We start from the raw sequence: 25,775 nt of genomic DNA on the forward strand, positions 1-25,775 counted from the left end.
TTCAATTTATATTACTTAGATTTTTTCTAATCTGCTTTTTGCGTTTACTTATAACAACGGGTAATGCAATTTTCTAATCTGCTTTTTGCGTTTACTTATAACAACGGGTAATGCAACTCTCAAGCAGTTTAGTTGTTTGTTCACAACAAAAAAAAATGTTACAATGGAATTTTAATAATAATCTGTGGACCGACGGAGTGAGATGGGTCTACAGATTGAAGTTCCGACAAACGTTCGCAACGCCATTACGTTCCTATTTAAGGTAATCTCCGGCAGGTCGCATTGGAAAATCCATTATGTAAATAGCTCGTTTTATTTTAGAATCTTCTAAATGCTGACGTAACTTTACGATGATAGTTAAATGCTTTAATAATAACATTCTTTGACTCTTGCTTGTTTCGTATAGTATTAAACTACTTTTTTATTACTTTGGTAGACAGACGATATTACGTTTCACCTGATGGTGAGTGGTTACCTTCTTCCAGGAACATCAGTAATGCTGCACAGTCCTCAAACAATCCTCAAAAAAACGTATACATTAACAATTATAATTCCTTTATTGTAATACATCTTATATTTTAGATTACTTTTTACTGGTAGTAGGACGTCTAATTTCGCAGGGGTAGGCACCACCACCCTGCCTATTTCTGTCGTGAAGCAGTAACGCGTTTCGGTTTGAAGGGTGGAGCAGTCGTTGTTACTATACTGAGACCTTTGACTAATATCTCAAGGTAGGTTACATCAAGGCATTTACGTTGTAGATGTCTATAGGCTCCGGTAACCACTTAACACTAGGTGGGCCGTGAGCTCGTCCACTCATCTAAGCAATAAACAAATAAAACTAGTAGGTAAAAATTTTATACAAAAATTCTCATTTGAATCTACATTAAGATAATAATATGATGAAGTGAGCTCAAAGGTAGTTATATTCTCATCTTTATTGTTTCGACCTAGTTTAAAACGACGCCTTTGTTATATTCAAGTTGATTAATTACGTATTTCCCTTATACATATATACTGCGTAAGACATTAATTGAAGTGGGTTGGGCGTAATCCAAGTTTCACGTTTGGTCATTTACGAGTCAAACGTTAGCATTTAAAATAAAATATTATTTAACTGTGTTTTTAAATAATAACTTTAAATATAAATACGATTGTGAATTAATATTTTATGGTGTTCAAGGAATGCTTAACTATACTATCAACGAGAAATACACGTTCTGTCATAAAGTATAACTAGGCAATGAAAGATAATGTAATAAATGGTTCGAATAGAAATGATTACAGAACGCATTTATTTAAGTACTAGCGACCCGCCCTCGCTTCGCTTCGGAAACATTAAAACACACATGAAACCAAAAAAAAAAAAAAAAATTTTAAAAAAGTAGCTTATGTTCATCAGGGACAATGTCGGCTTCTAATGGAAAAAGAATTTTTGAAATCGATCCTGTACTTTCAGAGCCTATTCGAAACAAACAAACAAACAAATCTTTCTTCTTTATAATATTAGTATAGATAAATATGATTAAAATAAAACATAAATCTGTGTATGTTTCTTAAGACCATTAAATACCAGTTTGTAATCTAGTTAGTCAGTCCCCGAGGCTGGGTCCGGACCAAACATACCGGTTCTAAAGAACACACGAGGGAACTCGTTCTCAGTACGAACGGTCGTAGTTATTGTATTCGGCGTCCACCCCGGGGCATTGCAAGATTGAGAGATAAATGTACCGAGAACGCAGCCTACATCAAAGTACTGCCTACAGGCGTTTGGTACTTGAGAAAGCTAATATAACTAGAGGTCCCGCAGTAGTCGAAATTCGACTATAATTAATTGGAATTGTAAGTTTGTACACTATTATGATTGTATTTTATACTTCTGTAATCACAAATTTCGCCAAAACTACATTATAAAAATATTAACAAAGACCAACAATATTTAATCTATTCTCAATTTGACAACAGACGTCAGGAACAAAAGTTTGACAATAAATAGTATGCATGCGTGTGTGCGTCAAATACATGGTATGTAGTGTGTGTAGTGTTTCCTTTATTGATTTAATGTATCTTTTAAGCATTCTTTTAAAAAAATATTAGCATTGTGCACTTCTTCTCTATATTCTCTATAAGTGTGGAAAATTTCATAGTCCTCCGTCCGCGCAATTTTCGTAAAAAGGGATACAAAGTTTTTGCTTCACGTATTAATATATAGATGAATTGTTGACTTCACTCTTGTAAAAACGTCCTATCCAATTTTTACCTACGACATAGTTTTAATCTAAATTTAAGTATCGCGAGAAGTTGAAAATTCTCGTTATTTTCTAAACACAGGTGTGTTTCAAGGATACTATTGAGAAATGTATGTTTTTTAACTTTAATCTAAATAATCTTTATCGGAACAGATAGGTATAGTTTTTTGTAAAATTAACATTCCGAATAATTTCATTAAAAGTCATCGTATTGCACAATAGTGAAAAACTACTATGGCGTCGCATTATTTAGCATATTGTGAACATTAACCTTGCTTTCCGTTTGCTATGACAAATATAATACAAAAAAAAATCCTCAGTTACTCAAAAACAAAATGAAGAAAATGATTTAGTTTTTTTAGAGTCACTGACAATTATTATTCTGTTAATTATAATTAATGCCGTAGAAACGTCGCGAGTTCCAAAAGAATTTATTCAGTGATGTTCGATTTTCAATTTTGAATGATATGGGTATCAAAATTCGAAAACTAACTAACTTTATTTCTGTTTGTACGAAAATAATGACCATATTTATTTACTCTTAACTTTGTTTTGTAATCAAAACTATTTTTGACTCCGTTCCAATGTTCTGTTGAAATTAGGATTTTCATTTTCAAAATAAACAAAAAAACATTACTTTAAATGTAACTTATATAATAATAATAATATGTAATGTGAAATAAAAATATTCATAAATTGTTATTTCGTTAAACTCTTGTATAATCTTACAAACATCTTATTTTATTTAAATACCCGAGCAGACAAAGGTCAAACGGTCATAAATGTTGAGTAATATTTAAATACATTCAACAGTTTATCTGCATTGTTATGTAAATGTGCTTTTTGTTAAACTTAAAACAAGTTTTAAGCAGATGTATATATTTAAAACAGTAAGCAAATGTTATAAATGTCGTGGTAAATTTTCATTAAGTCTGTGAAGTCAATGCATTAATTATTACCCAAATAAATTTATGTACAATAATGTTTAAAAAAATGTACAGTGCAATTTTATTCCCAATTTATTATGATAAATAATCCGTAAATCAGATTATTAACATTCGATTTACGACATGATTAACTAAACTCATGCAATTTAATTAAAAGTTCCTTTCCCATAAAACTATGAAGTGAAATGAAGTCGTTACTCTTGCTTATGGTCTTAGAATGTTCGAGGTACCGGGAGACCGTTAACCTTCTGTATAAATGAACCGGTTAATCGAGGTCTGTTGATCCAATATTGCTTTAACTACTTTTCTAACTCCTATCATAATTTTGTAGAAGAGAATTGAGCTCATGCTAAACTGGATATCTTGTTGATGCTATCCCTCGGGGAAAGAGTACGAGCGAGCCCTTAAGGTGAACTTGTAAATAAATCACGCTCTACCACTTATTGTGTCATTCACCTGATGTTTACTAAAGCTGCGGGTGTTTTGATGGAAACGTTGAGAGGAATATCGAAAATTTCAGTGAGTTCTCGCACGTAATCTTATGTTTAAATGTATTTCTGATGATCTGGCAACATGCCTGAGAGTAAATGCAATTTCAAAGTAAACAGAAATGGACAATCATTAGTGTTCGTTCAGGCTTCGAAATAAAATGTTAACCAAAAATATATTAAATAACGCCACTACGAAGCTAGATGTCATTTAATAGGTGTTAATTAACTTTATTAATAATTAATTTGATTCAAAATATCAACCTGCTCCGAAAACAAACCTCACATTTAATTTGTTTCTTTACTCTCAGAAAACATTTACATAACATCAAATAACTCGGAAACCCAAACCGTGACTCAGTAAAATGTAACAATCATAGAGTATATGTGCGGATAGCTTCTTTGAAATTCACTACAGCCATGAACAATAGTGAAGCTATTTCATATAGAATATTGAATTTCCTTGTTTGAAACATGATATTTGTGTTTGACCTTTTATATTCTACTTCAAGTCTGATATTAATACAAAATGTTTGTTATGGTTGTTTTCGAGTAATCAAGTTTTTTTTTGTGTAAGAATTTTAAAAATCATATCAATTTTATCGAGGTTTTTGGGATTGGATTTAGAACGAGCTCCCCCCCACTACGATGTTTCCCGAGCGCTATGACATGTCCTCCTTCAAACGAAGTTTGTGGAGAGTGCTTAATTATAGGCAGTGGCTTAGCTCTGCTCCTGGCATTGCTGATGTCCATAGGCGACGGTAAACACTCACCATCAGGTGTGCTCGTCTGCCTACAAAGACAACAAAGAAAATAAATTAAAAAACCCATAAGAAAACAATGATTCCTCGCCAAATTATTAATGAACAACATTATTACGTAAAGATCGATACGAATCAAAGGTGAATGAATGCTTTGATAATGTTCACGATCTATTGATACTTCAAAAGGCTTCAAAGCACATACATAATAATACGCAGACTTTAAACTGCAAGTTGCTGTCGAAACCACTTAGTTACTAAATTAACATAGAACTCAAGTCAGTTCAAAGAACATAATAATATTCTACTGTTAATAATAATGAGACGCCCACATCAAAGCTCTAATTGAGACAAAGCGTGTTTCAAATATTCTGTTATTGAAATGCTTACGCTTATTTAATTAACACAATTACCTTTGTAATAACAATATAATTTATATTTAAATTAAATTCTTACATAATTACCGAAACTAGTGGTCCCGCAGTAGTCGAAATTCGACTATAATTAATTGAATTTATAAGTTTCAACATTATTATGGTCCTATAGTTACAGATTTCGCCAAGACAAATGCTCGTAATATTAAAGATAAACAATACTAATCTATTCTCAATTTGACTGCAGACTTTAAGCAATAACAAAATTTTGACAATTAACAAAGACTATATGTGTGTGTGTCAAATACATGGTACTGTGTGTAATGTTTTCTTTATTGATTTAATGTATCTTTTATGCATTCTTTTAAAAATATATTAGCATTGTGCACTTCTTCTCTATATTCTCTATAAGTGTGGAAAATTTCATACTCCTCCGTCCGCGCGATTTTCGTAAAAAGGGATACAAAGTTTTTGCTTCACGTATTAATATATAGTTGTCATATTACCGAAATTTCATATACATATAGTTAAACGCCACAAAGAGTTAACTGATTATAGGTTCCATCGCATTCTAGAGCGAATGGCATGGTTAAATTTAATATTGCATAAAATGGATCGTTGGTTTTTATGATGAGCTGTGAAATGTAAAATATATTTATTCATAGCAGTAGGTTTTGATGCTTAGATCAAAACATTTGTCTGTGTATATATGAGACCATAGTACAGTTTTAACGATACTTTTAATTAATGTTTAATGAGATCACTGAACGTACCTTTTACGACTACAGCGTATTTGTATTCTAAATTTGATACCATTCGTTTCATTTATTTATTCTAACTGACAATGAGTATAGAACATTATCGTCATAAATAAATACGATTAGATTAAAAGCGATTATCTGCCTAATTTACGATTGTGTATTCAATGCAACTAATAAAATTTTGAAGTTGATAAATAGTACATTGTTATAAACAACCTGAACAATTTTATATTCCCTTGATATATTTTATTAATTCGTGAATAGCAAAACGAAAATAGCTTCAATATTCCACTGCCATAAATTATTAATTTGGGGCGTTGCCAAGCGTTTAAATTTAGATAGAAACTACTGCTTCTTGTGTCGTTGTCGCGTTGGACATCGTCTAGGAGGGATTTGACGGATTAAAATGGATGGACACAAGGAAGCGTGTTATGTTAATAGGCTGAGAAAATGCAAGGCGTGCATTCCTTGTGTAAGTAGCAACCATGGCTTAGTTTGTGTCGCATTGCGTAGGTCAGTCATGAGTGCGGTACAACCACACTTTCTCTTTAATGCACCATTTCACTTTCACTTCAGACGTGATTTTGTCTTAAATATCTCGCTTTGATGTGGGAAGGTGACAGGAAATATGTGTTTGATGTTTTAATGTGCGTTATTTTTTTTTGTGAAACTGCTTTTATTATGATTTTAAACTTTGTTTCCTAATTATAATTAAATGGGCGTTTTCGGATGTTAGTATTAAACATTATAAAAATGAATTTGAAGTCATTTTTAAAATGAAATTTAAACTATCGTAAAAATATTTTTTTTATGAATACTTCTGTGGTATTGTCTGTAAATATATATTGATTGATAAATTGAAGAACCAGTTTAAAATTCGGAATCATATCGGAATCCATTGCCATTGTGACTTAAACTTTAAATCTTAATTTGTACGGTTGATATGAGCATCGGTAACAAAGTATGATACAGATGGTACGCAACACCATACGGCTTATGGAATCCTATCCCAAAGAATATTTGCTATTTTCGATCTTAAAATATTTATTGAACAATGATACCTATATTGTTTACATGAATAAAATTATTCCGGTACGTATACTTAAAAAAAATGGAATCCATTTGCTTTTAAATTTTCGTATGCAAAAATGTTGTTTGTCAATTTCCCGATGACGTAGTTTGATTTCAAAGTAGTGGCCTGCTGTGCACATAAACAAATCGGTCGGTGGGGGCTACTCAAATACCTCCCCTTTTAGGGGAGGAAAAATAAAACCCTGTCTCCCCAAACTGTCCTATTTTTCACGAGCGCTTCGCGTATCGTGTCGTTACTGACGCACCATATTTATTCACCCCTCAACTTTCGCATGCTTCCTGTTTTCTTATTTTGAAAACACGCGATTGGTCAGCTGAGTCAACATTCAGTTTAGTCGATAAGGTCTGCCGATTTATGTACTGCTTTCCTTTAGACCTTTTAAAAAAAAAAGTAAAATGCCTTCGATTACCTATAGGAATCTATAGAGCATTTGTTTTCCAAAGAGATAGTTATATCTTATCATAAATTCCGTAGAAGCTTATCGATGAAAGTAGTCGGTGAAATTTATTAATATAGTATTATGCTATCTATTATCAATCAACATTAGTGCAGTATAGTGAGCGGCCGCAGTGTTCTTATTCTGCTCGGTCAGCGCAATAACCGCTGCGATGGATCGCTGCTGTGTCGGCAATACTCGGCGTTTTCTTGCCGACACCGGCGTGACTCAGCATAAACGTCGAATGCCGTGACTCATGACTCGACGCAATTTCGACTAGGATCGCCTGCCGTCAGCTGAAATAAGTGGATTGGCGCTTTACGACTGACTGATTCCATTTTAAAAGATCGTTGTCTAATGTGACTACAAATGATCACGACAGAGCTTAACTATCCGATAAAACTTTGAAAATCTTTTTATGAAAAATATGCATTCCAGATATGATTCTCACAAAGACTTGAGTCTGTGACCCAAATTACTTTTTAATGAGGGTTTTTTTATATAGGTATTACTGGTGATCCGGAGGCTCTTCCCGTACTAGGACGGGTGGGCGAGGGGTGGGTTTAGCCGGGTGGCAATTGTCCGGGCATTCTGGGGGTGGTGCATCCATGACATTCCTCCGTCAAAGTCTGTTTGTGAACGCGCCGCGTTTATCCTCGGCGGGATTTACCTTATGCTTTGCAAACAGAGTACATGCAATTTTCTCTTTATTGGCACTTACAAAACTTGTATACGGCCTATAATGACCTATACGAATGTGGTGTTCGGTCACCCGACCCACACGCACTCAATTTGAGCCGCTTGCCCCTCTCAAGGGCAGCTGCTTTGCGAATGCTACTATCGAGTCGTAATCGCGACCTACTAAAAAAATCTGGCGAGAAACTAAAACGCCTCAATGTTGCTTGCTTCCTCTTGGTGTCCATTCTAACAAGTCTCGGAACACCTCTACAGAATCATAACACAAAAAAGTGATTACGCAGTACATTAAAATTTTAGGCCCAAATAAGTAATGTTAACCATGCTTGATTAATTAAACATTATTTGAATTAAAATAATTTAAGCCGAAGAATTATTTTCAAATTGACCGATTTATCTTGTTACAGAGGGTTGAGCGGGAAACAACGAAAAGTCCAGCAACTACTGGAAACAGGAAGAAAACAGGAACCGTTAGGAGCAACGGCCAGATTGCTCAAGTTGAACCTACTCCCCCACCGCCTACAGGTGAGAATAACAACACACATATTCAAAGTAATAAAGTAAAAAAGTAAAAAAAAATGACAACGTATAAATACACAAAATTATACGCTTCTCAAAAATCCTATGAATATAAATGTATTATATCAAATATGTAAATTGTCTGCGGTTATTAATTGGGTCGACAGTAGGTCTTACTTAAAAGGTTATTCGTGTGGCTCGAGCTTATCTCTTGAAAGTAATTACCGTAAATGTCAAGAACACTTGCATGTGAGCGTGAACCATTAAAAGCTATGTCACATTTTGTGAACGACGTTTCGATCCACCACTTAAATGTATGAATTATTGTATACAAGTTTAATGTTTTCAAATTATAATGAGCGCGTTCAACAATTTTTAATGTTATGCGTCTTGAATTTTACTGGACGATTTAAATTTTTTCATTTGTCATAATATAATACACTAATTTGCGTCTATGAATAGCAAAAGTTCCCACTGGAGTGGTTTCTGCTTTAGCCTTAAATGGGATTGAATTCAGAGCATGTAGGTGTGCCAAGGTACCTGTGGTGCCGTCGTTTACGTCGTATAGATTCAATGCACCATTCACTGGGGCTTTCGCTTAATTGGAATGTGGGTCTTTGATACCGAACTTTGATGCTGAATTCATAGAACACGTTTGGTAATGTTTGGTATATAATATTAGCTCAGTAAATTTCCACTATATTTTTTGGCCTATAACAGCTGTGAAAGAAATGTACATTAAATTCATTTCGTATTTATTGGCAATATTTAAATATACGGAAGATTACACGTTTACATTTGCACACTTGCATTTCTAAATGTGAGTTTTATGAATATGTACATTGTAAATGTTTTCGTATAATTCATCGTGTTTATTTATATACGAACGTTTTCGTTGGCAATACGCCAAGTCTGCATCAGTAAACGGGTTACTTAAATAGTTCTCTCGAATTTGCCGATGCCCGGTTACTGACTTTGTTACGTTTATTAATTAATTTTAACGAAACCGAGCAATATTTATTTTAATGACGGGTTTGTTTATTTCAAGAAGAGGGAAGTTTGGCCGTTTACACGTGCGTTTGTTCGCACGTTCTATTCTATAAACACAAAAGTTAATTTACCTTAAAACATGGTAAGCTTTTTTAACTGCTGCATTTGCAGAATGATTCTCTAGAAAATATATCTATGAAGAGCTGCAGTGAAAGATTCTTTTAAATCACCAGATACGAATTTATTATAGTTTATAACTGAGAAAATTTAATTTATTCATTGTACTGAATTTTCATTGAAACTTTTTAAACAACCAGAACAATTTCATTAAAACAACTTTGCACAACATTACTTGACTTAAGACTTTGCTAAAATTTAGTGGCAGATCAGATTAATCTGGAAGTTTAACTTAACAGCTTATTATTACATACTTACTCCACTTTTTCAAAAACTGATGACCGTGTATCCTAGATGATTACGTTAAAAATGAATGGCCTCCATTTGACATAGAATTATTTAACCTACCTATTCCTCTTTAGAAGTATTGTGCATTGTAAAAAAATTAGGTGAATAAATACAGGAAGGAGGCTTAAAACTAAAGTGCTAAAGTAAAGACTACTTGTCTGATTTAATCAAGTATCGAGAAGATTAATTACATGTGTGTTATAAAGCTTACAGTCTCGATGGAGATCGAACACAGAAATGATAAATTATGAGCATACACGATTATTATCTTCTCGATAATCCTACACGAGAACTGGTTTTGCAGTAATTGAGAATACTCATTTTGAATGGCACGCCCGAGGCATTAGCGTAATAAACTATCTGCTTCGGATACATATATACCGTCGTGTAAGATACACCTCTGAGATAAGCTCTCATAAAACTACTCCGACTAATGTATTTTTAGATATCAAGACATTTAATATTTGCCTATAATATAACGGTAGTCAGTTTTTTGTTTTCACACATTTCAAACCAGAATACCGGTTTTTACGTTTCTGTGAGTGTTTAATTTGCAAATAAATGACCAACTTGATTATTACTGACTGAATCGAGCGAACACAAAATAAATTCAACAATTCTTTGTTTCTTAACGTCTAGGTACTTTCTAAAAGTTTTCTTCTTGTTGACTTAATTATTTCTCTTTATTGATTTAATATTTAGCTTTTGTACAATGTTGAAGAGCAAAAAACGTTTAACTTAAAACAGGAAGCGAGTTCTTTTGTGTCCTCCTAAATGTCCTTTGAGTGGAATAATACGTCCGCGATAAAACCCGATAAAACGTGCTTTCATTTCGTGCGACAGTTGGGAGTGACAGTATTGTGACGTCACTGAATCGTTCGCCAACCACCCCGCTTACGAGGGTGGCTACAAGGGGGTCGACAGAGACATGTAACGTGTCACATTAATCATAAAAGGCCATATATAATACCATCAACGTTCGTTATAATGAGAATTTGATATCGCATTGTTTGACTTTCAATAACTTACCTATATTTTTATTTATGTAGTGTAAAAGACTATTTAGAAAGATAATAAAAATAAATTCCCAAATATATGTTAGATAGATATTTCGCATAAACATAAATTACTTATGCAAGCTATTACAAAGTCCGGCATTCGGATTTTAACACCTAGTCTAATCTTGAGCTTTCTAAAAAGATTTGAATGAATTATAAAAACACGTTTTTGTTTATAGTTATAAATTTTAGTGTCTATTTATTTAACAAAACCGGTTTCTTTCGAACAAGTTTTATTTTTATTTACGGTTTGACCTTCTGCTACGCTCAATTTGAATATTGTCACGGCTCAATATGTTTGGCGTTTACGTAACGACAATGCTTAAAAAATATTAAACAGGGCACACAATTTTAATGCACGTATTCAATGACAGCTCTTTTTTTCTTTTTTATTGCTTAGTTGGGTGGACGAGCTCACAGCCCACCTGGTGTGAAGTGGTACTCGATCCTATAGACATCTTCAACGTAAATGCGCCACCCATTTTGAGATATAAGTTCTAAGGTCTCAGTATAGTTACAACGGCTGCCCCACCCACCCTTCAAACCGAAACGCATTACTGCTCAGCTACGAAAGCTCAGTTTATATTCGCTTTAAACTTGATTCCAGTGAGAAGAGATACGGAACAAATATTGCCCGGATGGGTAAAACTTTGTTGGCAACGTGGTTCAGTCAAAGTTCGGTCACTTTCGTTCAATGTTTCGCGACTTGCTTCGTCGGCGGGAGGCCAACTTTTGAATGTGACTTAAGTTTCCAAGGTTGGAAATAACTTTTCTAGGTGCCCGGTGGCAAACAATATTGCTTTACATAATTATGTACTCTTTGTCCTTACTCGGCATAGTCACGTTTTAAAAGCCCTATCAGTTGTTTTCGTGGCAACGTGTATTGGACCAAAATTTTGTTTACGTTACCTATACACAACGCACACAAAACTTTCAAGACCGGGAACTTAACTTCCTTGAAACTTCTACACAGCTCTTAAACATACTCGATTACATAGTAAGGTTATGATTGAAACTATAATTAAAAAAATATATTCAAATTTGTATCTCAGAGATTACGATACGAAATACATAGTTCCATTATGTCTCTAAACCAATATGTATTATAGCCTTGGGTACAAACGTAGCAATTTGAACAGCTATGTACTTAGTACGTAGCGACTCGATTCTCCAAACATGAGATATTTGCTTGTGTGTGCACAAAGCGACGTGGTAGCGACAGTCCTTTGTACCAGTTAACGGAATTCAGATATTGGATAAGCTTCCGTCGAGCTCCGCATGTATATATCTAACAATTTAATTTTAATTGGTTGTGGCGTGTCGGAATCGTATTTCGTTCGCGTTGCGTTGTTGCGCTTAAACCTTAAGCTTGAATTGCAAGCACGAGGAAATTTATTGGACATGCTATTTATAAATGAGTTTTTGGACAGTTGCTAATTGATTTTGCGCTAGTCGTTTCTTTCAAATTAAATTCTCAATATTCCTTTATTAGAGGATATTAATCTATTCAAAGTTTTTTTTTTTATATGGTCGATTCGAAAGTCTCATAAAATTTTCACAAATGGCAATGAATTTGAATATTAGCGACCACAACGCACACATACAAATCTACTGTCGTACACGTAATAAATGAATTCTGTAACAACGTAGGAATCACGATAAACTACCTATCGGTATAGCAACGTCGGAGGAATATGGTGAATTTCGTGTTTTAGTGTGCGGCATTTACAGTTTGCATAATTTAGCATATTTACCGTAAATCTACTCGAAGCAAGATACTGCATTAGGAATGCCACGTTTAAATCACATCTCATTGAAATTGTTTTGGGAGTAAACTAAAAGTAACGTTCATATGCTTTCAACGTACTTTAATACATAACTAGAGGTCCCGCTGTAGTCGAAATTCCACTATAATTAATTGGAATTGTAAGTTTGTACACTATTATGGTCCTATTGTTACAGATTTCGCCAAGACTACACTATAGACAAATGCTCGTAATATTAAAGATAAACAATACTAACCTATTCTCAACTCGACTACCAACTTTAAGCAATAACAAAATTTTGACAATTAACAAAGAGTATATGTGTGTGTGTGGGTGTGTGTCAAATACATGGTAGTGTGTGTAATGTTTTCTTTATTGATTTAATGTATCTTTTATGCATTGTTCAAAAAAAATATTAGCATTGTGCACTTCTTCTCTATATTCTCTATAAGTGTAGAAAATTTCATACTCCTCCGTCCGCCGAATTTTCGTAAAAAGGGATATAAAGTTTTTGCTTCACGTATTAATATATAGACATAATTATTTGAGAGAAAGAGAGAGAGAGAGAATACACTTTATTGCACACCAAAACACAATTTACATTAAAAAATAGTCAAAAAGCAGTAAGATTTGTACAATAGGCGGTCTTATCGCTAAAAGCGATCTCTTCCAGACAACCGTTTAATTTAGAGAAATAAAATTTGAAGTAAAACTTTATACTTTATACGCAAATAAAATATACCTGAAAATATAATCAATCAAAATCAGTTGGTTCAATGCCGCTAACATAGTTTTTTTAGGTTTAAAAATAAGATGCCGTTAGAACGCTTTTTCATGACATCAATGCGACACGATAACCTCCCCTTTAAGATAGTCGCCACTGCCCGCTGGGATTCCCGTCGGATCTTCTCAGCGGGGTCGCGATTCCGATTTGATGCTAGATTCATTCACGAAGCATTTGCCCTTGAGCTGTTAGGCCTCGTTGAAGCAAAAAATGTTAGTTTACTGTTGGTAGGACCTCTTGTGAGTCCGTGCGGGTAGGTACCACCGCCCTGCCTATTTCTGCCGTGAAGCAGTAATGCGTTTCGGTTTGAAGGGTAGGGCAGCTGTTGTAACTATACTGAGTGAGATCTTAGAACTTATATCTCAAGGTGGGTGGCGCATTTACGTTGTAGATGTCTGGGCTCCAGTAACCACTTAACACCAGGTGGGCTGTGAGCTCGTCCACTTATCAAGCAATAAAAATAAAATAAGACACAGATGATTTAAGATAGTTACTAATTTCATAGTGTTTGGTTAGAATTTATCTACAAGATATACGATTACACTAAATAAATAATACGTAAGATAAAAATAAGCTTGCCAACCGATTTCATTGTCATTTAGATCACAAAATCGATTATATTTTTTTAAATAAGCACATTTAATATATTAAAAGTCATGATTATGTATTACAATGAATTAAATAAGATAAGGGTCGTGAACTAAAAGGCTAATCTTATCCGATGATAAGATATTATTAAGCTCAGTCCGTATTCTGATAAAATTAATAATTCAGTGTAGTGAATGTAGCAATCACAATGAAAACAGCTTTAATCTGTAGATATGAGCATGACGTTATCTTCTACCTACATTTCCATTTTTTCCTTTTATTGCTTAGATGAGTGGACGAGCTCACCTGGTGTTAAGTGGTTACTTGAGCCCATAGGCATCTAGAACGTAAATGCGCCACCCACCTTGAGATATAAGTTCTAAGATCTCAGTATAGTTACAACGGCTACTCCACTCTTCAAATTGAAACGCATTACTGCTTCACGGCAGAAATAGGCAGGTTGGTGGTACCTACCCGCACGGACTCACAAGATGTCCTACAACCAGTGAATATAAGAAAATTTCTTATCATAATGCTTGGGCTTAATAGTTTAGTTCTCACTCCCGAGAATATCAACAATAATAATTTTTCTAACTTGTCCCAATTCCACAAAATACCCGTGTTCAAGGAAAGTTAAGAAACTTATACTTCGATCTAGATTTCGGAGATTGTTCCATTTATCGTTTTCATATTGGGATAAACACTCACACACACGTCATACTCCTCAGCATAAAATAATTTTCAAAGCAAAAATAGTCAGATCACTCATACTATCTGCTGTAATCTACCTAAAATAATTTATATTATAATACGTGAAGCAAAAATTTTGTACTCCTTTTTACGAAAATTGCGGGAACGGAGGAGTATGAAATTTACCACACTTATAGAGAACGTAGAGAAGGAGTGCAGATGTTAATATTTCTTTGAAATTTTGCATAAAAAACACAGTAAATCAATAAAAAAAATTACACACCCTACCATATACTTGACACACACACACACACACACACACACACACACACATAAATACTCTTTTGTTTATTGTTAAAGCTGTGGTCAAATTGAGAATAGATTAATATTGTTTGTCTTTAATATTATTTGTCTATAATGTGGTCTTGGTGAAATCGCCGGTATCTGTGATTAAAGAAGTATAGTTTTTGACAGTAGAATCATAATAATGTTTAAAATTATAATTTAAATTAATTATGGTCGAATTTCGACCGCTAAGCGACCACTAATCTACCTAAAACGACCTAAAATATTACCACAAAGCTATCTAGCAGGAAATAGATTGATCCATTATCAGCAAATGGAATGTTTGTCTCATCAAATTCCTTCCTCGGGTTCGAATGTGAATCAATGACTCACCTCGAGAATTACCTTTGTTATTATATTTAAAAGTAATTGCAGCATGATCAAGTACGTTAATAAAACGCACGGCAACACCATCCGGCCGCAATTACGTGAAGGTCAGTGACACGCGACGCGCTAGTCGCGCTAGCCGGCCGTGCGCGTGAATCACCCTCAGTTAATTAGAAGAAAAGCGTCAGTCTGCGGGGGGCTTTATGTTTGTTTCGTTTCGAGGCCGCTGTTGTTTATTTGTTCCTAAGCGTGGCGTAGGCGTGCTCTATTTAGTTTGTTTGAATGTGGATCAGGTCGCAGGCGTGTCTGATGATCAGGTGGTTTGTTTCGGGAATTGATGTCATCGACAGTTCCCTTTGATGTCTTGGATGAAAGAATCTAAACAATACTTACCTAAATAACGTGTAAATAGATTTATATTTCGATGGCTATTTTAGGACTAAGTTGTCCTTTAGTTTTTACTATAATACGTTACCAAGAGAAATGTAGTCACAAAATGACATATTAGAGACATGAATTCTTAGAAAATACAATTCCTAATTAAAATACAGAATTTAGAACGTCACGAGTTAGAGCCTAGAACTTTACAGCGAGTAGTAAAAACGATATAACGCGATAGTAACATGGAACAGTAGAAACAGGTTGAACAGTACAAAAAACTGGATGAAACTTTTCGAAACAGAAATAGAAAAAAAACAGATAACGCTAGCAATTTATATTTAAAAAAAACAATAAAGACTAAAAAATAATTCATAATTTGTCATGAATTCGTGGCTATTTGAGAGCGCTTGTGAAGGCCTACTTGAATAAAAACGTTTTGATTTTAATTACTTATCTAAAGATACATTAAGCGTCTGTGTGTGCGTTGGCCTTATTTCAACCTTCGTTTTTGTGTATGATTTGTGAGTAGTGTTTTTCCATAATTTTTCACTACACCGCTGTAGAATGTCACGCATCTATTTTTCATAATTAATCTAACTCGTGCCAATAGGTTATGAGACTGGCTCTCGGAAATTACAAACAACAGAATATAATGGAATAAGTTAACATAACTAGTATATATAAAGGGTGGATGAGCTCTCGGCAGACCTGATGATAAGTGGTTATGAGAGCCCATAGACATCTACAGCGTAATGCCGCCACCTACCTTGAGATATGAGTTCTAAGGTCTCAGCTTTAACAGTACAACGCCTTCAAACCGAAACGCATTACTGTTTCACGGCAGAAATAGGCAGGGTTGTGGTACCTACTCGTGCGGACTCACAAGACGTCCTACCACCTATAAATTCTAGATGCTTTAAGAAATTAATCGATTTTAATATTTTACTCAAAATATTATTCTATTCTGGTCGGTTCTTTCAAAGTCTTATTTATCAGCACTCGACTGTTAGAGCCATTTGCAGCTGATAGCGTTTTAGGTTATGTACTCAGAATATCTCGAGATAGTGTAAGAGGTTACCAGTGTTTGCATTCGTCTTTGTCACAGATAACGCTATTATTATTATTATAACGATAAAATTGTGTACATTTAGATAAAACTTGTAAATTACGTGCTACCACGTGTTTTTAGGTCAATTATTCGCAAAATATACAATTTTTTTTATGCAAATCGTTGCGATTACGAGAACAATAGTCGGGGGAAATCGACACCGTGAAGAGCGAAGCACCTGCGTAGGCATAATAAATCGTGTCGGGCTCGTCACGTCGTCGTTACGTAAAGAACAATGGCCGGCTGTGAACGCGGCCGTGAACGCGACTCGAATATACGCGAAATCTATTACATTTATTTATTCAATTTTATTCAAACGACGGCTCCTCAAATGACATTGGCGTGGAATCGCAAATGGCTGACGGTAAAGTTTCCGTCCCCTCGCACTGATACTGTAAACAATTATATATTTCCATATTACAATTTTTTATGTCTAATATGTAGTCAGTATTCGAGAATCAATTTGATGAACTTCGTATTAAAGTTTTCATTACAAAACCATTCCTTAGACTTAATTTTTAAGAATATAGTTTTCTTATATAACACCAAAATTTGGTTTATGAACACGATTATACGTTTATCTTGATTGTCGACACGGATGTTGGGCTATTATGTAAGGGTGTGTTCTTCAAATAGAAGATAGTTCAAGTGTCGATGTATCAAGAAAAAACATTATTAGAAGACAATTTATAACAATTTTAATTTACAATAAATTTTCCTGATCATTTTCGAGGTAGGTACGTTTTTATGAGTTTAGATGGGTAGACGGATTAACACAACTTCGAGTGTTAAGCGGAAACCAGAGCTCATAGAGACAGTCGCAGCCCACCTCGAGATATTCTATCTTGATCTATATGCTTTATAATAACGGTTTTCCTACTAAAGAAGCAAGATAGCGATACTAATTTGTGTGAGCTCACAAGACGTCCTGTTGATGTTGCATATCATAAGAATTACTCGGAAGAGTAGATAGAAACAGGTAAAATGTTATGTAAACATATTATTAAATATGACGCACCAGTAGAGTAGTTTGGTACAGTTATGAATTTAACAATGTAAATGATGACATTATCTAGCGGGAATTTACCGCAATAAATTTAATCTCGTCAGAGCGTCTTCTTCGAAGTATCTGTAGTTGCCGAATTCTAGTCATGAAATCGACACAGTGATGTCGATTACAAAAGTAGGCAATGTCTAAATAATTTTAAACGGATATTATTGTTAAAATCCACGTGCTTCAATAGCAGCAGTGACATAAGCTGAAGTATATTTATTTCGTGGAACAAATGTATGATCAATAAACCTGGATTTGTCCTCAACTGCTATTTACCTCATGAATGTAATACCGGAGCATAATCATATATGAATTTATAAGAAATATACAAAAGCTTCATTGTACACGCTAAACAAACCGGAATCCTTACATTCGACGTTACGTTATGTGTACTTTCACCTCGGAGTACCGTTACCCGAACGTAAGCTGTTCGCATGTTGCTAATAAAATATTCAATCTTGATTAACTCTGAGCTTGGAGCCGAATATTTGTCTCAATAGAAATAACAACAATTTCTTAAAGCAGGATTTTTTTATATAATTACTAAAATACGTGGGAAGGTTAAGAGAGCAACTTGAAATTTTAATCTTCGGCTTTGAAATAGGCCTTCATTTCACTTGAATTTACAATCTTCTTTGGGTTCGTATCTCTTGCTTGTAAAACAAAGATTTTGAATTTGTTTTCTCTACTGAGAATTACAATCGTTATTGTATGTTATAATTATTATATTATTCAAAGCTTTACTCAATTTTAACTGTTATTTTATAATTAAAACTATTCTTTGTAAATAAATCTAATGTTTATTATTAGCAATAAAATTAGTAATGTATAAGTATATTATAAGACATTTCATCTCAGAAGCTACGCTGAGGTGTAGGTTCAATATTGTTATTAATGGCCGAAACAACAATTTGAATTTGTAAAATATTTATCATACGCAATAAACACATTGATGCTATCTGAAATTCTTATATGTTACGTTTCCATGCCCACTAAATATTTTCGTGATTAATTCAAAATCTTTAAACGTAGCGTATTAAACCAAACACGGGGATCAAAATCGGGCATAAAAACATCATGGCAGAACTTGTATCAAGAACGCAAAGATTATTTATTCCAAACGACAAAACTGTAAATCACTACAATCCACATCGCGTGAGTTGTACAAATCACGACTTCACAGGACCACCAGAGTCCGAGAATTTTTCACAAGTTGACGCAAATGCATTCTTCACACAATTATCAACTGCTGTGGGTACTCTCGCCCGTTACGACCTTTTATTTGCCCTGCTCGCTAACACCGGACCGGTTTCGAACTAAAAACCGGTAACATAAAATACACGATTCGGTCTCTATCTTGGATGTAATCTTCGATATACATTCATCTCTCTAAACGGGAAGATTCATGGTGCCCTTTAAAGGGAATTTCGCTGTCGAATCTTAATCGCTTCCTAGAAGAATTTATCACCGGCCTTTCGTAGAACCTGCCCGTTGCAGTCGTCCCTTTTATGTTATGTTAGGGTCGGCACTCGGTAATGTGGTAGTTTTATTTTAGATTGAAAGGAACCGCTAATTGAATTGGAATGCAGTCTTTTTTTATAAGCGATTACGAGTTTTCTCTCGTACTTATTTTTCTAGTAGCATTATACCACAAGGTTAGGGTACCTAAAAGGTTTAGTTTATAATTCTTATTTTTTATTGCTTATATTTGTGAACGAGCTCAAAGCTCACCTGGTTTTAAGTGGTTACTGGAGCCCATAGACATCTACAGTATAAAGGCCGCCACTCACCTTGAGATATAAGTTCTAAGGTCTTAGTATAGCTACAAAAGCTGCCCCGCCTTTCAAATCGAAACGCATTACTGCTTCATGGCAGAAATAACCAAGGCGGTGGTACCTAGGTACCTACCCGTGCGGAATCACAAGAGGTCGTACCATCGTTAAAAAGTTAATCACCAAACAAAGCATAGCACATTTAAAAATGCACAAATAACATTTCGCTATTGCTGTTTTTATTGTTTCAACCTATTTATTCGAGTCATACATTGAAAGAATCTAATTACCAATAATTTTCAAGACAGCGAAAGTTACGTCATGCGCTTGTAGTCGCGTGAACGCAGCGTAAATTGATCGTTGCGCTGATTGACGCTCATTGCCATTTGTGCATTAAATTAGCTACTTGCAATATTACTGCCATTTATAAATAAATTATCAACGCATTACCTACATTCATACTAGTTTTTGTTTAATTTAATATAAGAAACAGGTTCATATTATTCTCGGTCTAAGGTCGATTTCTTAACGTCGGTCGTTCGAATATAAGCTGTGTTAATTTTTTTAATGATTATTGATAAGTTTTTCGTCTTGGATTTTTTGCACGGTGCAAATATATCACTGTGCCGTTAGTCTTTTATTTAACGAGTGTAATCTGTTGTAATTAATCACTGTTCGCGTAGGATGTCTCCGCTACGACAACCACACGCAGTGCTCGTTTAATTATAGACGTTGCTGTATCACTGTTACGTTGTTATGGAATTATCTTTAATTACTATCAGTCAATTCATAAAATTGTATTACATAACGTAACGTATATTTTTAATATAAAGATACTGTCATGTTTATTACGCGTAGTAATAATAGAGCAGCTACGATTTTTTTGTATATGATTTACGATTCGGTTCAATGAAGATGTTACGATTTATCGGTATTATTACTGTCGAAGTATCGATGTGTGTTTCTTACTAAAATAAACCGAACTTGCTTGAAATCAGCCTTGGTAAAAGTTAACAGTACATTTACCGATTTTCTTGGAAATGAAATAGAATTACGCGGTAAAGTTATTGCTTTCTATTTAAAGTATTTCGTTTCAAGGCTACATTTTACTTTATTTTGTCTAATTACAAATGGTACTATTATTTTATAGGATTTTTCTGTAGATAATATTCCTCTGTAGAAAATATCATAGTTGGGATACATGCCACAAAATTACATTTAGATTATTATGTAGATATATATTATTCATAAATTAATTCCTAATTGTATTAATATTGAAATCGGTCAAATATATAGGAAGCCCTAAGTGGAACGACAATTTTAAACCGGCAATAGCAAATTTGTATCCGCAGCGATACGAGTGTGGGAAGGGTGCACATGTTCGTCAAAATGGCGGCTGCGGCACGCGCAGTAATGGCTGCCGAGTGTCGGCCTTGGGTCGTACTCGCAATCAGCTTATTATTCAATCTCATGTCGCGAATTGGTCCGAGGTCCACCGGACGTTGAACCTACCGCTCTATTCTAATCATTTGAGTTTGTTTAGAGAAGTTCCTTAGGCTGTTTATTACATGACACGTTTGCTTCGAAAGCGTGTTCTTATTAAAATAAAGAAAGTGGAAATGTCGACGATGACGATACCTTTAAAAATTAAATGAAACCACCTCAAAGCATTAATTGGACAAGGTGCATTTTTCCCTTACATATTCGCTCGTAGCCTTAAGGGGCTTAGCAAGGTGCACAATTCATTCCAATTCATTCATGTAATCGTGAACTATTTGGTATTTCGAATTCCTGTTATATTAGAAAACCGATAATATATTTATAACGATAAATTATATAAAAGAAAACCAGAACAACTGGTACGCTATCTCTGTCTTAATTTAGATTTCCGTTGATAATGTAGGTAAAATACGATAGTCGAGATGCTTTCAGCTCAGTGCCAATATAACTTAAAACTGGTGTCAAAATCACAAAGAAAATCCCATTTAACATTCCAAAGGTCGTCGGTCGGCGAGGTTGACGTAAATCCGACACGGTCCGTTATGTCTTCTCAGAGAACAATAGCGTGTTCTCACTGCTCGACTAATGAGAAATTCACGTCCTTACGGATCCATCAGATCCAATAACTCTTGCATTAGATACCTTCAGCTCTAACACTAGGAGCAGGCTGAGGAACCCCGGTAACCGTACGCGTCGAACTCGACAAAGAGGTCGACGTGCAGCCTAACCCATGCATCAGCCCGCTGAGTTTCTCGCCGGATCTTCTCAGTGGGTCGCGATTCCGATCCGGTAGTAGATTCATTCGCGAAGCAACTGCTCTTGAGTTGTTAGGTCTCCTTCGGAGGCGCTCGGGCAGTTGTTAGCAAATCCCACCCCTCCTGGCTGAGCATTTGCTCGCCCACCTGTCCTGGTGAAGCTGGAAAGGCCTCCGGGCCACCAGTAATCCTTCAATCATAAAAAAAAAAAAAAAAAAAACTAATGAGAAATATTTGTTTTCAGCTTCACACAATAGCACTGTTCATCGTTGCTTTTAATATTTCCATCTTAAACACAGTAATTATTTTCTTTTGTTACCACGTTTATTTGTGCCTTTCTATTTTCATTTATTAGGTATTGCTTTGTAATATATTACAGTTATAAACGTTAATAAAATCAAGAACATAATTGTAGGTTTAATAGCCGGATGTGAACTGTCGGTAACCAGAGCAATAATAGTGATAGATACAATAAAATTATTGTTTCGTTTGTATCTAAATAAAGCAAGTAATAAATTAGTGTTGGTAACGTTCCGATGGTTCGACCTTGATTGAAGGCTCATTAGTCGTGCAGTCAAGACGAGCCAGACTACGCATTGAACCGGTCCCGTTCGTGAGCTGTCATGATTTATGCTTTTGCCTTTACAAAGAACTTGTTTTTTTACTAGACCGGTTTCGCCCGGTCGTTTGGTTTTTGTTGCGCTACCTGGATGCCGGGGGAAAAAATATAGTGTCAGCTTTTTTCGTCGTAATAATAATACAGTGGATTCCTTTTGTAGCGCACGCGGACGTGGGCACTGCTAGGAACGTGATGTGATGGCGCTGTGGCTTCATTATATTAATGGACTCGACCGGATGAATACAAAGACGGAGCCTTTAAACTTTATCGCGTGTAGAATATACGTGTTCCCGGTATACGTGGCGTGAAATTAAGATTTATGAATATGACAGCAATCGCGGTTAACGTTCATTTAAATTATGTAGGAGAACCAAATACATAACACACTAATCTGTGTTACTATGGTATCTCAATTGTAGTCTCTACATTATGTTATCGCGCCTGCTCCAATAATATTTACTCTAACAGCAAAACCTACATATTACATATGCATAAAATGTGTCGACACAATCGCTAAATTGTAACATGTTTAATTTAAGCTGCTATTTACAAGATAAATAAATGTAGGCTAACAACGTTTATTCGTTTATTTATACGAAACTACTCTTGTTTGCCTCAATTATCCTGTAGTGTTAATTAGTGCGTATAAGTCAAACAGCTAAACTACGAACTGATCGACGACCTCTATTCGACATTGAAAACGCGAGGCGACCCGGCCTCTTCACTTCCATTCGTTTTTGTTGCACATTTTTTGTTGCTCCGCGCCGTATTTATCAGCCGCCATTTTATGTACCACCTGCCGCGGTCGTTACCCATTTATAAAAACTCCCCTCTTTTAACAAAAGAGGTTCCCGAAATTATTCTTACTTATAATTACGACTCCGAAGCGTTTACATTTTTTTTACTAACAAAAAAAATCTCCCTTTAAATTCTTTCGAAACAGCATTTCTTAATAGTCGCATAGGACCCGTTTTTAGACAGCAAAAAATGTAAACAATTCTGGTTTTTGTAAGGTTTTCGGAATACGTATAACTTTTATTAATAATAACTGCGACGTGTGGTTGCAAGAATTATGGCACCTTAAAAAAATATGTGCTCATCGTTAATCACGCTAACTTCGTTAATAGGTACAGTAATTAAAACATATCTAATAAAAAGTATTATAAATCGATTAAAAATTCGTTACACGGAAATTAACGAACTAAGACTTGGACTGATAATATTAATGATCAATCCCAAGAATAAAAAGATAAAATAATTATCATTTCGAAAAACTGCTAATCGCTTTCATTATGAACACCAATCAAAAAAATTAAAAAGAAAAAACTTCCTCAATGAAGCCAAACATTACCGAAGACAGTTGTCAAAGAAGTTTTGAGTAGATATAAATTCCAGTTTAGTTCGATATTGCTCAAAGTTGGTCTTATAAAGTTAAACAAACTTCTTTTCAAAGAAACGGAGAAACTTTTAATTCTCTTTCTGCGGATTCTAATAAGCGTGGGGTAGAACTTTGTTCCCTGTTCTATATTAGTTGTTAGAGCTGTCGGGTCAAACAATAAATCATTAAATTATTATTATTTGAAGCGTTGTACCAAAAATTTAGTTGTATTATTTGAGCTTGTTTATAATACAGGTTTTAAGGTCGACACTTCATTACATTATTAATTTGTGAGATCAAAATTTATGATTACACCACATTTAATTTAACTAATAATCATAGATCGTGTCTTTTCCGTCGAAAACATTTGAAGTTCTTTGGTATTAAATGTGATGAACAAAAAGGGGTGAAAAAAATAATATGTTATTTATGGTGGTATGTGATAGGTTACTACAACACCCAATTAAATTCGGGACTACTAAAATTATCTAACTATGTCTGTCTCAATAATAGATATATTGAGACTTAGTCTTATTTAGTCTCTTTAGTACCTATCTTCGTAACCTGTTAAATTCCAGAATCAAAAGAACCGATTTAGGTCGATATATAGGTCACTGTATTTCCGTAACTACTCTATTTTCTGTCACAAGATATGTAAACAGGCAATGTCGTAATAGGATTGAAATAACTGGCAATCACCCATCGGTATTATATCGTAAAACCCCAAACGTAATAATGTAACATTTCTCAGAAACAATAACCTCGAAAGCAATTGTAATGTAACATAAAACTCGACTACCGTCATTGATGTTGAACACACATCGTGATGTTTACAAACACAGATAGAATGAGCTCTCGCATTCCATTAATGTGAAGTACACATCTCCACGCGGCGTGACCGGGGTCGTCGCCGGTGTCAGATCAGATGGCCGACTTCCACTAAATGAGCCCAGTTTGTAAGATAAGTCTTGTTATATTTTGAGTTGGCATCCGACCTTTAATTTATCACGAATTCAGAGATATAATCCGCGGACAGCTGGCTCCGTTGTTTTAAAAGTAAGCGATCACATTGCCTGCCTCACATATGAATAGACTCATTATGCGCGGGGTTATTTTTAATGTCTTTTGATTTTGTGACTTAAAAATACCTACGCGGAATAATTAAGAGGAAACTATTGAGTATTACTGCACGTCATTTTATGGCTTCGTTATTAATTTGTTCATATATTAACTTTTAATCGATCAACAGTTACTGGAAGAGCTTGCGATGAGTTTACACGTATGATTTGAAGGATGGGATAGCCGTTATACCTGCTATAAATCAAACAATAATATAACAAGACGGTATTCACGTAGTCACAGAGAGTCGCAGAGAGTAAAATATTTAATAGCTGTTAATGAATTCTATTCCCAAGTGTCAAAGATCAATTCAAGATAATTAATTGTAAAAGAACTAATTATCTTCTAGTCATTACCAGAACAAGTTTATTTCGCAGTAAATGATTAAAATATGTTGAGCAGGTTATTTATTAATTCAATAAAATATGGGTTGGTCAGAAATTTGAGCTATGTATAAGCTCTGTTGCTGTTATCATCAGTGCTGTTAATTATGTTTTTTGCGGATGCAGTTACATAAACATGTATGTACGTGTTCTATCTTGCTAATCAATATCAATATGGCTACAGTTACGACTCGGCTAGCGTACTATAAAAACACTAATAAAAATAAACACTGACAAAGATTGTTAACTCCGATACTTCAAAGATTTTACGGTGAAACTTTTATAGTACAAATTAAAATGCAAAGTGGTGAAAGCTTTTTGTTTGTTATGCCTCCTACGGCTTAAGGCTAAATAAATTATGAGTATCAA

At 34.6% G+C, this 25,775-nt stretch overlaps 1 protein-coding gene across 3 annotated transcripts in view; it reads left to right on the forward strand.

Moving 5' to 3' along the window:
- LOC101737516 (lysine-specific demethylase 3A) overlaps positions 1–25,775 on the forward strand; it is a 158,739-nt gene that overhangs the window by 73,738 nt on the left and 59,226 nt on the right. For all 3 annotated transcript variants that reach the window (XM_004932625.5, XM_038019501.2, XM_062675241.1), the window contains one exon: positions 8,213–8,330. In XM_004932625.5, the coding sequence (XP_004932682.2) occupies positions 8,213–8,330 (118 nt within the window). The remainder of the gene's footprint in view (positions 1–8,212; positions 8,331–25,775) is intronic.

The sequence above is a fragment of the Bombyx mori genome, chromosome 23 (genome assembly GCF_030269925.1).
Source record: "Bombyx mori chromosome 23, ASM3026992v2".
Lineage (NCBI taxonomy): Eukaryota > Metazoa > Arthropoda > Insecta > Lepidoptera > Bombycidae > Bombyx > Bombyx mori.